This window comes from Uloborus diversus, chromosome 8, assembly GCF_026930045.1.
Source record: "Uloborus diversus isolate 005 chromosome 8, Udiv.v.3.1, whole genome shotgun sequence".
Lineage (NCBI taxonomy): Eukaryota > Metazoa > Arthropoda > Arachnida > Araneae > Uloboridae > Uloborus > Uloborus diversus.
Genome location: NC_072738.1, coordinates 149886479 through 149903125, shown reverse-complemented (window position 1 = coordinate 149903125; position 16647 = coordinate 149886479). Strand labels below are relative to the sequence as shown.

The following is a 16647-nucleotide window of genomic DNA, read 5'->3' as shown; positions in this document are numbered from 1 at the left end:
AAAACCAATTTTGAATTTCTTCAAGCAAATAGTAGAAATACTGTTCTATGTTCCTGCAAAATTTGAAAGTTGTCGAATGTTTCCCTCATTTGAATTTTTGGGCCTATGTGAAGGGGGAAAATCGCCATTTTACAAAATGTCACTAAGTTCAAAACTGATTTTGAAGACAAAAGGAGTTAAAATACAAATTCAAAAGTAATTTATTTCTTTTATGACACTTAGCATGTTATTGGGTCTCGATTTCAGCATAGCTAATACATTCCTTAAAGCTTGAGATTAAAAAGTATAATGTTTAATTATGAGAAAACTGAAATATTTTTAGTTTTTTGAAACACGGTTAAAAGTTAACTATAATAATCTTGAAAATTTTACTCATATCAGATGAATTGTCCTACTCCATAGATTACAACTATATATAATTTTTATGTTTTGATTAATTAGTTAATACAATACAAGCCTTCAAAAATGCAACATTTAGAATTTATAAGAATGCTGTTCAATTTGACCAATTTTCAATCGCATGTAACTATTAAAATAAAAAATATTTAGCCAAAATATTTCAGATATTTTTATATCGGCATAAAAGGAGCCTGAGTACCAAATTTCATAAAAATCTGTTACCATGCGGCCACCACTTTTTGTAAATTCTTCCATTAATTTGCCTTTTAAGTGCACAATTTCAAACAATAGCCAAATTTTACAACATCTTTAACATCATTTTATGATCACCAAAAGGCCCACCATATTCGGGCCTTAAACCATTGGGGTCACTAAAAGGCCCATATTATGGCCCACCACCCACAATAATTGAAATTTCCCAAAATAACTAAAGCAAGTGTAGGGGGGCGGCTACATTTTTTAAAAATTTGTACTTCAATAGCCATATGGAGATGGTTTGTGACTCTACGTTCCAAAAATAAAATAAAATAAAATCAACTGATAATTTTTTTAAACAAGTGAAGTTTAGTTTCATATTTTGGAAGCTCTTCAAATTAGTATGTGCGTAAATGTCGTGCCTTCATTTCTAAAGGAATACTATTTTGTTCTATACTATTTTTTTAATACTTATCGCTATTTTACTTTTATGGGTAACGAATAAACTCGATTTTTAATCACTTCAAAGCGGTGTGTTTTTGAGTTCTTTCAGATAAAACAGATAACGAATGAAAGTAGTGATTGTTTCTCATAATTATTACTGGCCCAGGCAACGCCAGATATTTTTGCTAGTGGATTTATAAATTTCTTTATCACCTGGTACTCAAAATCCACAGTTCTATGCTTGCTTAAATTCAGCTTTGAAATTGATTTGTTAACTTTAAATATCAACAAATTCGTTTTCGGGAACAATGTTAAAATTTAAACAAATCAATTTCGATGCTGAACTTGGGCAAGTATAGAACTGGATTTTAAAGGAACATTGAAAAAAAAAAAGAGAGATACTGTACTCTTGTTGATGTGACTCACAGGTTTTTACAGTGCCGTATGGTAAAATGTGGTTTTGTATAAGTTAGTGGTTGAGTATGGTTTTGAAGTAAAGCAGGTTTTTGGCAGTAGTTTTTGATCTGATCGAGAGGTATTCAATTTGAAACGCATTGTGGTGTGCTAGTATTACAGACTAGTGGTACCCAACCTTTTTTTAACCTGAGAGTTGCACCTCATATTAAAATTATTCTTGCAAGACAGAGCACATATAAAATTTTAAAATAACATGGGAAAACACGGTTTAAAGCAAGAATGCTTGCAATTATTACTTGTGGCTTACATTAATTAATTAATTAATTACATCAGTTTCTGAGAAATCAACTTCTGAACATTTGTGACATTGTGATTTTCAATTTATGACACTAAACAAAACAGGCCACACAGGTCTGCTACGCAGGCCACATGTAAATCTCATGTCGTAGGTTGGGCACCACCATTGAGCTATAACACTAAGAGGAGAGAGAACTTCCCATTCTTCTACATTGAGGCTCATGGTTTGAATTTCGAGCGAGTTTGGCAAAACCAATTGCATTATAAAACATCTTGTTTAATGGCAAAAGACCGCTTCTTTTGCCACAACGATTTGAACATATTAAGGATTTGAAAAATGCATGGCAAAAGGCTTTACATGATAAAACTAGTGTTTGAATGTTAAAAATGCGATTCTTTTGCCACTCTCGCTTGGGCAAAAAACGGACCAATTAGTTCGCCCTCCTCTTAGTGTTACAGCTCAATGGGCACCACTCATACAGAGATAAAAGTATCAAATTATGAAAATAGAAACACTTTTGAAAATTCAGAGATTAAGTTGGATTTTATACTAAACGCCTCAGTTAAAATTACCAATAATATGTTCTTGTATCTGACAGTGTGATTTGAGGATTTGTGCGGGAACGAAAAAGAAAGCAAACACTCTACTTATTCCATCATTTTATGGACTGTCATTTTTTGCTTTGGAATTGACATTTTAAATTAGGTACAGGAAAATTAAATAACACAGTTCATTTTTCTTACATTTACACATAAATAAAAAAGTTTTTTTTTTTTCAACCTTTGTACAACACTAGATGCATGCGACCCATCGTCCATTCATATTTACAGAGGAAAATGTGCTGCCGTACCGAACAATGAAAAAATGCTATACAAGTTTCGAGCTTTCCATTTTCACATACAAGCAGGACTTTCTGTGCCCCGACTCTTTCTCACTGGTGACCGATGATTTTTGGGCGGAGTGCTTCGATAAACGAAAATCTGACCACTGTGTCTCCTCCATTAGTAGTGAAGAATCAATCAACATGGCCTTTATTGCAATTGAAAGAGGCAAGGTAGCATGAATTTTCAAAGTGGTCCATCCCGAACTTGTGGGCGGGGCGGAAAACCAATTCCTTGTTGCCCCGACTCTGGAGCGCGGGAGTTATCACACGAGCAGGTACTTTCCGTTCAGCGACGAAAGGAAATTCATATATTATTTGCGGCAGAGAAGAAAGAAAATGCTCCAAACTGACTGTTGATTGGAGTTTTCGGAGAAGCACAGATGTACAGGAAGTCTTCAGATTGGAGATGCGTGCGATTTAGAGTAGGCTCGGAGGCACTACGATGAATCTTTGGTAGGGAACGAGCTAAAGATTCCAGAGAAGCTAATATCTGAAACGAAAAGTTGGTCATAAATTAACTTATGAATGTGTCTAAAAAATATGAAAACATATTATGGCAAAAATAGGTGCCATAGTTGCCTTTGCTTTAAAATAGTTGCTTTAGTCACTAGTGACAGCCCTGTCTTAGCTCTAACCAGAATGTAGCTAAGTACTTACTCATTTAGTCCAACATTAAAAGAATCTATGTTAAAAATAACTCCTTTATTTATGGCTAACTATATTTACAAATGATGAAATTACATATTTGAACATATTTGAATAACATTATAATGAATTGATAAATGGACAACTATAAGCTCAATAATAAATTATAAAGTAAAATAGCTCATAAAATTAGTTTTGACAAAATGACTAACAGGCTGTATTTTTAACAATATACCAAACAGGAGATAATTTCAGATTTACACTCATATAAGAGTATGAACATTCTATAAGTTTTCCAAACACAGATTCAAAGAAAGCGACGGGTCGAAAGTATGGCAAAGCAAGCAGACTCCACTGAGCTGCTAAGGGGCCCATCAATCATTAGCTATGTAAGGATGATTTTGGCAATTTTTGACCCCCTCTGCCCCATGTAAGGGTACGTAAGATATTTCAAACCCCTCCCCCTATTCTTATGCAAGAATTCATTTCGTTTTTCAAAATAATAAAATGTTGTTAGAAAAGGATCAGTTACATTAAAACTCCCATTTTGATGTAAATCCAAGTTTTTTGTTTTTCAAATATATTATATGATACAACATTAAAAATAAAACATGCCATACATACTTTGATTTTTTATTAAAATTTTATACTATTCATTCTTTGTAAAACAAGTGAAAAGCAGCTCATCCTAATATGTTTTTTACCTTCCAGACACAAATAAAATATAATCCCTGCCAAACCACTTGACCGTGTAATTTCAAATATAAAATATCAACTTGAAAAATATTACATAAGATTGGGTAGAACCTCCTCCCCCCAAAATAAGGATTATAGAGAATTTTCTGACCTCCCCCTAACAACCAAGCTTAGTTGAGATTAAAATGAAGATGAGACAAATTGCTGGGGGTAACAGTAATACGCAATTCGCATATCTTGTTGCTACAAGTTCAACTTCCTTGCAAAATTGAAAACAAAATTTAGCTTAAAAAGCATATTTCAATACCAGAGGCACTTTTAAAGGCAACTTAGCATTAATTTGTAACAAACTGCATTATCATAGGTGCAGTTGAAGCAAGATTTTATGAACCTCTAATTTATGAACACTTACGATTTTTTTTTTACAAACTAGTCACCAGTTACTAAAGATCTATCATTGAAGCAATGAATTTTTTCATTTTTTTTACTAACGTGAAACGGCAAAAAACTCTTTTTTACAAATTCGATGAAAGGTCAAAGAAGAATTCTATCATCAGGGACTTGAAAACTCAAGGAAGAAGACTATCATTTTCTTTTTAAAAACTGAAGTTTCCTCTTCTTTTGCCATCCCTTTTATTTCTATGAAGAAAAAAAATAAGAAATTGAAAAGTGGGTGGCGGACTTTGATCCTACACCCTCAATTGTCTTATCTATGTCTGTGTTTAGACACTTTCTTTATTTGAAGCAAAACAAAGAATAAAATATCCATTAGTGTTGATAAAACCCTACATAAATTAACATGGATAAATACGAACCACAAGAAGTGCATTAAATTCAATTTTACAAACTTGTTTTTATGCATTTTTTTTTTTTTTTTTTGTGATTACAAGAAGTTATTAAAAGTGAGCACCAATTGCAGAACAATCTAAACTAAAAGTACCTGTCGAAAAAGAGGACGTTCATCTCTATTGAATTTAATACAGTCCTCGATTAGTCTGTTGAGAGCCTTGGGAGTGTCTGACCTGGTATTTCTAAGATCAGGTATTAGATAGCCATGCCCTACCATGAAAAGAATCTGGAAAGGAATACATAAATATAGATCAGGAATATTTAGAATTAAAATATGTACACAAAAGTAGCAAAAACTTTCTCTGTAATGGTCACAATCACAGCAAAAGGGGGCTTCTGGGAGTCTAACCTTCCAGAACCCTTGGTTTTCGCACTTGACTTATGTATAGTGTCTCCCATAGGTCTTTTTAGGGGTGTACTGCACCTCTATATTTTATCTTATTTGCATTTCTCAATGCTTCCTTTTTGCCTCTTTGAAATTTTGACAAAACTTTATCAAAATGCAAGGTTTTTTTTCGGCCTTGAAATTATTTCCTTGTTTCTCTCACAATTTGACTTAAATACAAATCTTCTAGACTAACCATTAAAACAATTCTTTGTAATAATTTAAAAATTAATTACAATAGTAACTATATATAAAAGAAATAATTGCCATTGAAAAACAATTGGGTATTGTAAGCATATAATATGAATAAAAGGAAAAAAAGTACACTTTCTACTACATCATTTCTATTAAAAAGTGCTTTTCATCTGGAAGCAACCTGCCCCATTTTTTGTTGGGGGAAACACTAATAAAAATCCTAACATGGTTATTTATATGCATGTAAGGTTATAAACGAACATAAAGATTATTTTTTTTGTGGGAAGGTCTGTCTGGTGGCAGTAAGGGTTACTAAACTCTTGCAATTTCTATTACAAGAGGTTCAATGTTTAATTGATTGAATAAATGTAACATTTAAAGCAATTTTTTCGCCAGAAAATCTAGGCTTGGTATTAAAGAAAACTGTTGGGGTTGAGGGCAGAGCATCCTATGGAGTCTGTTGGTTTTAATTAGTGAACCTTTTAACTAATAACTGAATGGTCTCTCTTTTGCAATTATTGCTAAAACATTTGATTGCTTCCTAAATTAAAGAGTCTTGTTTAATGTTGAATGCCTTCAACAGATATCAGGATTTCTTCTTTCCTCCAAATAATTCAAGTAATTTTTGCTTGATTTCAAATTTCCCAATTAAATCAGTTTTCCAAAAAATCTTTTCAGTTCTTCCACTTTTGAATTATTATTATTATCATTAAATTATTTTAAATTCATCTTAAACATGAAATAAGGTTGAGGCTGTTTAGAAAAGACATTTGAATTTAAGAATTTCAGCCCTTAGTACTGGTAAGAGAAAAAACAATCACACCGAGAGAAAAATAATACATCTTCTTTCTATTCATTATTTTTTAACATTTATTTTTCAATTTCAAAATACCACCATTCAAACATTAATTTGAAATTACCAAATATACCTAGAGATTTTTTAATGAGATAAATGCATCTTGAAAACTGTTTCATCATAATAGAAATTAACTGCACAATTTCAGGCTAAGAAAAGCATTTCAAACTAAGTTCACCTAAAAAGTTTTGCAGTTTATAATTACCTAACTATAAATTTAAAATGCTAAAACTTTTAGTATTTTAAATTTATAATGGAGTAATTGTAAACTGAATACGTTTGTCAATTCACATTAAAAGTATCTCAAAACGAAATAAATATCAATGTTAACATACCTGATCCTTATTATTAATATGAGAATATGGAAGCTGTCCAGCTATAAGTTCATATAAAACAATACCAAAAGCATATACATCAGACTGAAAGGAATATGGATTTAAATCTTTCATCCGGATCACCTCTGGAGCCTAAGTGAAATTAAAAAATAAAATAAAACTATAATGAGAATAACAAAAATAAAGTTTCAAGTTTATCATCTCTACTCATCTAGCAGAGTGTTTCTTATGACTCTTGTACCAGTAAAAAGTTGTTAAAAATTCCGTGACCTGGTTGAGGTTCATTTAATTATTATTTTTGTTTTAATAAAGCAAAACCCTTGGAATTAAAGAAAGTAACTCTTATAAAATATGGTTGTAAGATTTTTATTTACAACAATATCTAAAATAAAGATAAGTATAGTTGGGGCAAACTTAACCCAGCAACAACGTGAAGTCTACACAGACCCTAATCACAGCATTACAAAGCTTCCAGGATAGGTTTACTCCAATGGTAGTTATTAAATTAATTCTACATAAACTAATATATTTTTGAGAAAAACCTTAAAAAGTATGCAAAGTAGTTAAAATATTAACGTTTACACACCATCCATAATATTGAGCCTGTAGGTTGGTGAAACTGCTGAGATCCACTCCACCTCGTTTTTACAGTCGCTAGACCAAAATCACCTATCTTAACCGTCGTCAAATCTTCATGGAGAAATATATCTTGAAAGTTTGTTAAAGATCACATCAGAAAATATTTTTAAATTCATAAAATATTATCAAAAGTTGATTTGATTAAAATATTTTCTTGAGCCATTCCACAGTAATTTTGTCCTGTATATGGCAACTCATATATTTCATTGAAATTAATAACTTAAGTGATTAATGAACAAAGTTTTGTCACTTAAGAAATCAAATTCGTTTGTGATTTTTAAGCAAAAAATTTTCTTATCACCTTTATATTTTTTATGAAATACATGTGCTGTCACATGCACGACAAAATGGTGGCTTTTTCATAGAATGGCCCTTTTTTACAAAATATAACCAAAGTTGAAACTTTAAAATGAGAAAAAAGTAAATTTCAATTCATAAAATCCCTAAAAACTCAAAAAAGGATTAGCACAAAACCTTTTTTCCACAACACAGTGTTCAATTAAACAGAAAGTTTACTGATCATTATAAACCAAGGAATTTAGTATGTTACAGACAACATTACCAACAAACTGAAGAGCATAACATGCATGAATAAGGCACAGAATAGCATTTGAATTAAAAACAGACATTTTAAAGGAAAATTCAATAAGAGTTTCAAACAAAGAAAAAAAGTTTTACACCACTTTTTCATTTCTACTGAATGAGAGCGACAGTGAAGCAACATTCCCAACACAAGAAATACATTTATACATACATACAGTTGCGCAAATTTATAGCTAAGTCTTACATAGTGAATCGATGGCTATAATGTAATAGCTCAAATTCCTCTTCATGTTTTAATGCATATTATTTCTTTTTTAAAACAAAATTAAAAGTATAACAAAATTTCAATTGGTCAGTTCGACTTTGCTGTAAAAAAATGCAACTGTACATATATGTATTATGCTTATTATACATATACAGTCAAACCTTCTTAAGCACACCCTTCCCTTTGACAAATCGCCACCCTCTCAGTTCTCCAAGAAAGACAGTGAAAACGTTTTGAATAGAAATGTAAAATGAATTTCCTCATTAAACTGCCACTGATTTTTAACAAAAACTGCATTCTCAGTAAGATAATATTACTGTTTAAACTGCCATCTTGAAAGAAAAAGTCAAAAAAGTTTAAGTGGAAGATAAATCATTTCGGAGAGAGAAAGGAACATGTCACAAGCACCTGCCACAATGCACCTAGATTAGTCACTAGGTAAGGATTGAGCTTTCTTATCTCTTTCAGCTGAGCCTTTACTTTGCTAACCCATTTACTGTCAAATCAATCTCCTCCCACCCTGCCAAGGAGCAGTCTCTAAAACCTCTCCAAGAATTCTTAACCTGAGTTTATCGATCCAGCTACGCAGAGGTGCACAGTTGGGAGGTTAATGAGACCTTCTAAATAATAACTTAATTTGGCAACTATTCCCAGACGATTCAGCAAATTACAAGACAGCATTGCAAAATTGCTTTAAAAAAAAAAAATATGCCTCATCTCATTGGATATCACCATGCTAGTATGTGTGCTTTCCTGTGTTTTATTATTCAGTAAAATTCAGAGTTTGATTTGGTTTTTGGAGAATTTCCTTTTTCCCAAAAACTTTACTTTGGGGCGCTCTCACTATCATTCCTTCATTTTGACATTTTTCTAATTACTCTAGGAAAGCATTCAATCTTCAACCCCAACTTTGCTCTGTTCAGAGTTGTTTTGAGCTTTAACCTGTGATTGACATCATACACAGGCTTAAGAAAATGACAGTTTGTACCAGAAATCTATAACATTGTATTCCTTTGCTTTATTCTACAAAAAGTCAAATACAATCTTAAACCTGCACAAAAAATTCTGATTTGCGAGTTTGAGAATAAAAACAAAGCCACAAGCTAGCAATTTATAGTTAATCCTTTTTGAAATTATAATTCTAATTTCATTTGGAAAGGCGATTCCTTGTTTTCAAATGTTTTTTCATAAAAACAGAGATCTATAAAAGATTAGTGAAACCTCGCTAAACCATCACCTTCGACTTTCACCAACTTTCAGCTCATCACTGAGGTGGGTAGTTTAACAAGGTTCGAATGTATATAATTTTTAGAAACAAATTTCTACCTTCAAGTACAAATAACAATGAAGTGAACAACACATGATATAGAATGCAACAGGGGAAAAATTCATATTTAGTTGTTAAAATGAAAAATATATACTTAAAACATGTTTCATATAACAAGTTTAAAAGGATACTGTTAGATTTTAAATCTCTGTGTATTATGTTTTTTGCATGTAGGTAGCTAGAAATAAAAGAAACACAGTGTTACTAAATAAAACATACTTAATGAAAAATCTTTTTATATAATAAAACATCACACTAAAGAACTGAAAATAAATAACATCTAAACACATACATACTGTCCAACCACAAATTGCATGGAATTTTCAAACGTCCAGATAAGACGAATCTATGTGAATAAGGGAGAAAAGTAAAAATTTGATGCGCGTATCCCACTCATTTGAATGAGACTCTGCTTCTGTAAAAGATGACATCAGTAAAAAATCATAGATTCGTCCATTTCCGGCTGTAAAACCGATGTTTGTCTTTCCATACAATCCGTGGTCAGACAGTAAGTGCTGATTTTTCTTAAGTAGTGAAGTGTTCAATTTTGAAGAATGTAACTAAGATTATTACACATCTCATACAATGTCAAAAACATTCAGTTTTCATTACAGAGCATTATTTTTAATGGTTCATCTGAGGATCATTCATTTTTTTCTAAGCTTTATGTTGAACTTGTTCATTTAATTACTTCGTTCATTTTAAAAAAATGCCAGGTGACTCCTTTACAAAAGTACTCAGGCCCATTGAAAATTTTTCATTAGATCCGTAATATTCTTTCAAGGAAAAACAAGTAAAATTACTTAAAAGTAAGAAAACATAGCAATAACAGCTTAATCAAAAGATATCTTATTTAAGGTTAAGTGTATAAAACAATTATATAGGGTTTTTCAATAAGAGCAGGTCGACATTGAAATGGAATAAAACAAGCTGTGTGTGAGATACTAACGAAATTGTAATTTTATTTAAAAGGATCAAGCATGCCATTTTGTATGGCATATAACATTGTTAAAATGTCTCCCGTGCATGTATCCGAGATTGTAAAAAGTGAAAAATTCAAACTCTGTGAAGATATAAACAAATTTTTCATACAATTGAAAGAATTTATATAAGGGTTATTATGCATAGTACTTTCATTGCCAGGTCAAAAAATTATGCTTTATCATCCACAAATGCTGAATATTTTTATCATTTAAAATAAGGCAAGGAGAGGGAATGATTAAAGGTTGAAATTGTCTCAGCAAACAACTGTAAATGGTATTATTTATTTAAATAACAATATAGCAGCAGTAAAGATTTTTTTTTTCTTCTCATAGGGGTTTCTACTTGTAAAAAGGAAAACATTTGTTTATTGACAATTTCTGCATTTGAAATATAAAAATTAAAAAAAAAAAAAATATGTTTATGCATTTTGTCAAATTTGTTCTTGTGAAAAATGTGCCACAAGCACACATTTATATCAGAATGTGAAGGAATCATTAATACTATTCAATAGCAACAAAGCAAAACAAAAATATTTACTCCATTCCTTGAGCCGTTTGTCGAGCAATATCAATCAGGTCTAGCATCTCAAACTTATGTTCATGAACATGAAGATGTTTATATAGAGTAGAACCTTCACACCACTGTGTTACAATTGTAAGTTGAGGTTGAGACACATAACCCATGAACAATAAAATGTTGACATGTCGTGTTTTCCTGTTAAAGAAAACAATCATAAATTCCTCCATATTTAGTTCAAGAAAATATTGACATAATTTTTAAAGTATAATTTCTGTGAATTATGACAAAAAGTATAGTCTGTTAGTCTAGAAATACCCATCTTAATTTTACTTAAGCTTAAGAGACAATTTATGTTTTAAGTAATACAGATTTACTAAATGCAATGTACATTAATTAAATAACACAAAAAATGGAGGGGAGAGTAATTAGAATAATTTTTAAAAACTTATCAGTTATTAAAAACTAATCAATAAAATTTTGTCTATAGATAAACCTATAAATTCAAAATGTTAGCGAATCATAGAAATCGGTAGACTCATTTAACTTAGAAACTTGTTTTTTATTATTAGTAGCCACTTTACACTATACTATTTTTTTACAAAAACAAAAAGGCACTACACTAAAAGGTAAGCCGTGGTCCCCATATCATTAGGTCTCATGTGCCCACTCATATTGGCATGTGAGACCTAACTAATTTCATTCATTTGCATTTCTTCCTTTTTTCTGCTACCTTAAAGGAATTGTTTATTTGTACATGCCAGAGAGTTTGCACTAGCTAGTTTTGGAAGGGGTGGAGGGAAGAAAAAAATATTAACTTTTCTTATCTGTTGGCAATATGGAATACTATGCCACGAACTTGGGATCATTTTAACATCCTAAACTAACTGCGAAAAAATAAAAATGACTTGTTTAAAAAAAAAATCATTGTAGGAGAATTGCGCTTGTTTACAGCCAAGTCAAAGGGACCAAATAAAAGTTTTGCCAAAAAATGTTAAACAGTATAGTGCATAAACATAAAGGAGAATTGAAGATCCAAAAATTCACTTTATATGGCTTCACTTGATAAAATAACATACTTGTAATAATTATCTGTAGTCGGTTGGGTTCATAAAAAGTGCCTGATTAAATACCGTAAACCGGAGTTACTTTAGACTGACGGGGTAACTTTATAAAAACCTGTTTTTTATTTTTTAACCGTTCTGGCGGGCTTAATTTTACAATTGGCGACCTCCTGGTGGTCTCAGGGTTTCAAGAATCACTTTTCAGAGTGCGCTGACATCGCCAATTGATTGAAACATTAAAATGGTTTTGGTAACACTGATTTATGTGGGGAAGGGTTAACTTTATTACAAACCTCCGAAACAGTCATTTTAGATGGAGAAAACACGTTGTTACAAAGTAACCCCGGATGATGGGGTAACATTAAAAAAAAAAAAAAAGACCCCCTCCCTCCCTATTTAATATATCGAAGAATTTCAAACGGCAATTTAAAGCTGAGATGTTAAGCTATCGTTTGGTTCAAGAATTCTTGAAATATCTTGAAAAATGAGGGTGCTACAATACAAAATATGCCAAAACTGTATCAAAGTAACCCCGGTTTACGGTATTTTATTTAGTCACCGAAATAAAGCGGTTAGTTGTCAGGTGGCGAGTGATTATTTTTAGGTAAAAATTTACCTTGTTTAGAGACATTTTGTATCTCTATAGACTAAACATAAAGAATATCTGACCGGCCCCCTAATTCATCAATTTTTGAGCAGCAGTTTTATTAAAACAAAACTAATACAGAATGTGACAGTAATAGTTAATTTGATTCAAAAAGGAAAAATGACTATATTTTTCTTCTGACAATGCTTGCATTTTTACAATCATTTGTTACAAAATGGTAATTTTTTCAATTGCTTTACTAACATCTACATGTAAACATCTTTGTATTCATTGTCCCTCACTTAAAAACAAATAAATAAAAAACATAATAATTGAAAAAAAAAACACATGTTTGTAACTATTCTTGTTAAATACTACTTTTAAAGATAGTTTCTCTGTCATAATCTCTGCTGTTTCCGCTTTTTAATTGTTGCCAAAAACAATGAAAATAATGGTAATTATAGTGTTAATTTTGATAATAAAGTTAACAAACAAATTTCAAGGCTGAACTTAAACAAGCATGGATTTTGGAATTATGGACATTTTGAACTTTTAAAATAAAACAGGTGTTGAAGCTTTTTCTAAGCCAAATCATAAGTTTTTTTCACCGTGATGTTTTAAATTCGAGCATACAAACTTGCAATATAAATAGCAGATTAGTGATAAGTATAAGCTATTCTCTCTTTATGCACAATATGCTTGTATTACAACGAAAGTGAATACTTTTTTCCTTGTTGTTTTTTAATAAGGATAGGTAACAGATAAATGTGTTTTTAATTTCAAAAAGTTTCACCTCAAAAACATTTTATAACCAAAAAACTTTAGAATAAAACATGCAAAAGACCCTTATAGAAACATGCGAATGCAACCAAAAGGGGGAGGTGCACAACTAGACCACACTAGGAGTCTACGTACCAAATTTTGACTTTGTATGACATACCGTTCTTTAGTTATGCAACATACATACGCACATACATACATACGGACGTCACAGAAAGGTCGTTGTAATTAACTCAGGGAATGTCAAAATGGGTATTTCGGGTGTTTATACTATCTTAGGCACTTATCTGCGTGTGGTCGGGTTGAAAAAAAAAACTGAACATTAATTTGGAGGTGGGCGAAATGGAAATGAAGGCCGAATTTTTAGTGAAAATTTTTTTGCAAATACAATACTTCCTTTTCTGTAAAAGGAAATAAAAAAAAAAAAAGAGAAAAGAAAGAAAAAAAAAAACCCGTGGTTATCTATAAATTTCATTACAATTAGATCAATTCTAAAGCAGCCAATAAAATTTTAATTAAAAATTGAGAAAAGAAATATAAATGGTACAGTAAAAAAGTTTCTTACAAAGTTGTATACCCTGATTTCTTCTCTCAAATTTTTAATTTTATAAGCAGCTTTGAGTATTGTAGTCAAGAAATCATATACTTATTTTATATCATACTTTTTAGTGTGAATTAAGCTTACAGAAATAATTTTATGTTTAAAAAATATTCTTTAATATTTCATTAACACTTCTTTTTGCAGTTGTTTCCATTCCCATCAACATGGTTTTCCCCGATTGGCTGCCAGTTTTGAAAAAATTTCCTGGTTTTATCTTTTTGTTCTTGCTCATTGAAATCAATTGAAATTGTAATGTATAAGAGGAAAACAATGGTTTAAAATGTTTAAAACATGTTTTATTTTTCTTAATTCTGATAAAAGTGCAGTCATATTTCTTACCTTAATACTGCTACCTCATTTTTGAATGCTTGAAGTTGAGCTGGCGTGGGATTGGTAACATTTAGTTTCTTTAAAGCAACAGGACCTATAGTTGATCCCAATATATGTTATAAAGAGCATTTATCATACACATACAAATAGGAAAGTGCCCGTGTGATTCTGAGATATATAGCAATGACTTATTACCTTCACAGTGATGACACTATGAACATTAAGTGTAAAATAAAACCAAAATGTATGCAAATAATGCTACAGTAAACAAAAAAAATTTAACAATTTTCAAAAAAGTAAAATTTTTTAATTTGTGGTTTGAGTAATGAAAAACAAAATGTTACAATTAAAATACATCTCTCTCCTCCCCCCACCCCCCCACCCCCCAAAAAAGATTGGGGGGGGGGTGATGCGGATATTCAGACTTTACAGACATTTTTTCTTTGCTTTTTAAGTTCAGTTCATTTCTGGTGTGGTTAGTGCGGATATTTTTTTTCTTTATAACTAACCAAATATTAGTTCAGTCCCTTTTTCAACTTTATTTTCATAGCATTGGGTGTTTCATTAAAATCAGTTTATTTAGTTATTTCATAAAATATTCAAGTTTTAATGAAAGAATTCCTAATAAAATGCTGAAATCAATGAAACCACACTTTGTTTTCATAACAATTTAAATCAATCACAGTTTAATTTAAATTTTTATGAGAGCAATGATTTCAGTCTTGTTAATCTGGAAATACATAAGATTTTTTTTTCTGCTCTTGTTCCTCACTTTTCCGGATTGGCTCACTACTTTCAAAAACTTTTTAAAATAAACAAAAAAGTACAACACAGGTTACGTCTATAGACTAAAAACATTACTGCAAAGCATGAATTTAATATAACAAAGAAATAATAATTAAAGTACCATGCCAGTGTCCTTTATGAACTGTTCCAAATGATCCAGCGCCTATCCTGTGCTCAGTCTGAATTTCGTTAGCAGGAATTTCCCAGTCTTCAATAGATTCTCGAGGAGGTCTCTATAAAATTTGGACACATAAAAACTAATTAGCAGTTTAGGGTCTAAATGCAAGCAAATACTTTTAAACATAAAATAGGAATAAATCATAATTATTATTCACCTAGTTACTACGGCCAATGTTCTTTTTAAAGACTTCTCACTTACAATATAATATCCAAATATAACTTTCAATTACCGATAATTAACCTGTTTTTTTTTGTAAAAGTAAAAAAAAAAAAAAAATGGAAAGCTTCTACAATATTTATGCAAGAGGAAACATAATTCGCTGAAAAATCTTAAACAAAACAGAAGCAAAAACTGTTTTCGCATTTAAAAAACAATCGATTTCTCTCAAATGTTTTCAGTGTATGTTTGGTTAAATATATTGTTTGATTCAGATAGTGTTTTGACTGATGAACTGCAAAGTAAAGGCAAAACAACAGCAATTGCTGATTTTGTAAAAAAAAAAACTCCAGAAAACCAGAACCAAAAAAAAAAAAAACTTACGATTTTTCTTGTGCTTTCATCAGCTGACCGAGCACGAGGTCTCCAGGGTTTGTGGCTATTCGTTGGAGAGCCCTGGGCACTCTGCGTTCTAGTGGGACTAGAGCTTGGACTATAACTGACAATAGTAGCAGCACTTTGGCAGTAAGGTACTAAACCAGCTGTACCTGAAAATTAGAATTATAGAATTCTAATATTAATACCAATTATTTTGTAAAATATATAGAAACAAAGGAAAGGAAAGTAGTTAGCTATTAGAAGATCAGTGACTATTCTTTGTGTATGAATAATATCATGCAAAATGTGCTTTGAGGTTAGTATAATATTACAGTCAAACTCGCTTATAATAGGCCTTTGGTACATTATAGAAATAAAAACAAATAGCACAAATTATAATTTTTTCTATGAACATTTTAAAATTGGTTTTAACAACCAAATGTCCCAGTCCCTTGGCACTCACTATAAAAGTTTGACAGTACCACACATTTAAACTTCTTTGAAAATAATTACCATAAGTAAGAAAATATAAACTGACAGAAGCACCAATAGGAGATTTTTTTAATGACAATCAATTTAGAATAAAATTTTTATTTTCTAAAAAGCTTCTAAAAATAGTTAATTTTTAGTTTCTAAAAATTATCTTGTACATAAATGTATTCTGCAAATGAAATAGAACAATGCATAGATTACCATAATTTTCAGAAGATGCACAGCAGCGCTCACATGTTTAAAAGTTAATTTCTTTAAAGAGCCACGTTTCTACTGATGCAGCATTTATAATTCACCCATTCTTCTCACACTTTTTTCTTAATAGCTAGCGCGAGATATATTCAAGGACCGGGGGGGGGGGGGGGGGGGGTAAACAAGTTCAGCTGGATTTCCCTACACTTGGCATCTTAAAATCCCTCTAT

At 31.0% G+C, this 16647-nt stretch overlaps 1 protein-coding gene across 1 annotated transcript in view; it reads right to left on the bottom strand.

Moving 5' to 3' along the window:
* Positions 1-2410: 2410 nt before the first annotated feature.
* Positions 2411-16647, bottom strand: part of LOC129227853 (serine/threonine-protein kinase B-raf-like) — a 33348-nt gene continuing 19111 nt past the window's right edge. Inside the window, exons 9-17 of the mRNA XM_054862471.1 lie at positions 15740-15903; positions 15140-15251; positions 14242-14326; positions 10893-11069; positions 9503-9549; positions 7184-7305; positions 6598-6729; positions 4918-5052; positions 2411-3126 (exon numbers count right to left, since the gene is read on the bottom strand). Coding sequence (XP_054718446.1) covers positions 2941-3126; positions 4918-5052; positions 6598-6729; positions 7184-7305; positions 9503-9549; positions 10893-11069; positions 14242-14326; positions 15140-15251; positions 15740-15903 — 1160 coding nt within the window. The 3' untranslated portion in view covers positions 2411-2940. The remainder of the gene's footprint in view (positions 3127-4917; positions 5053-6597; positions 6730-7183; positions 7306-9502; positions 9550-10892; positions 11070-14241; positions 14327-15139; positions 15252-15739; positions 15904-16647) is intronic.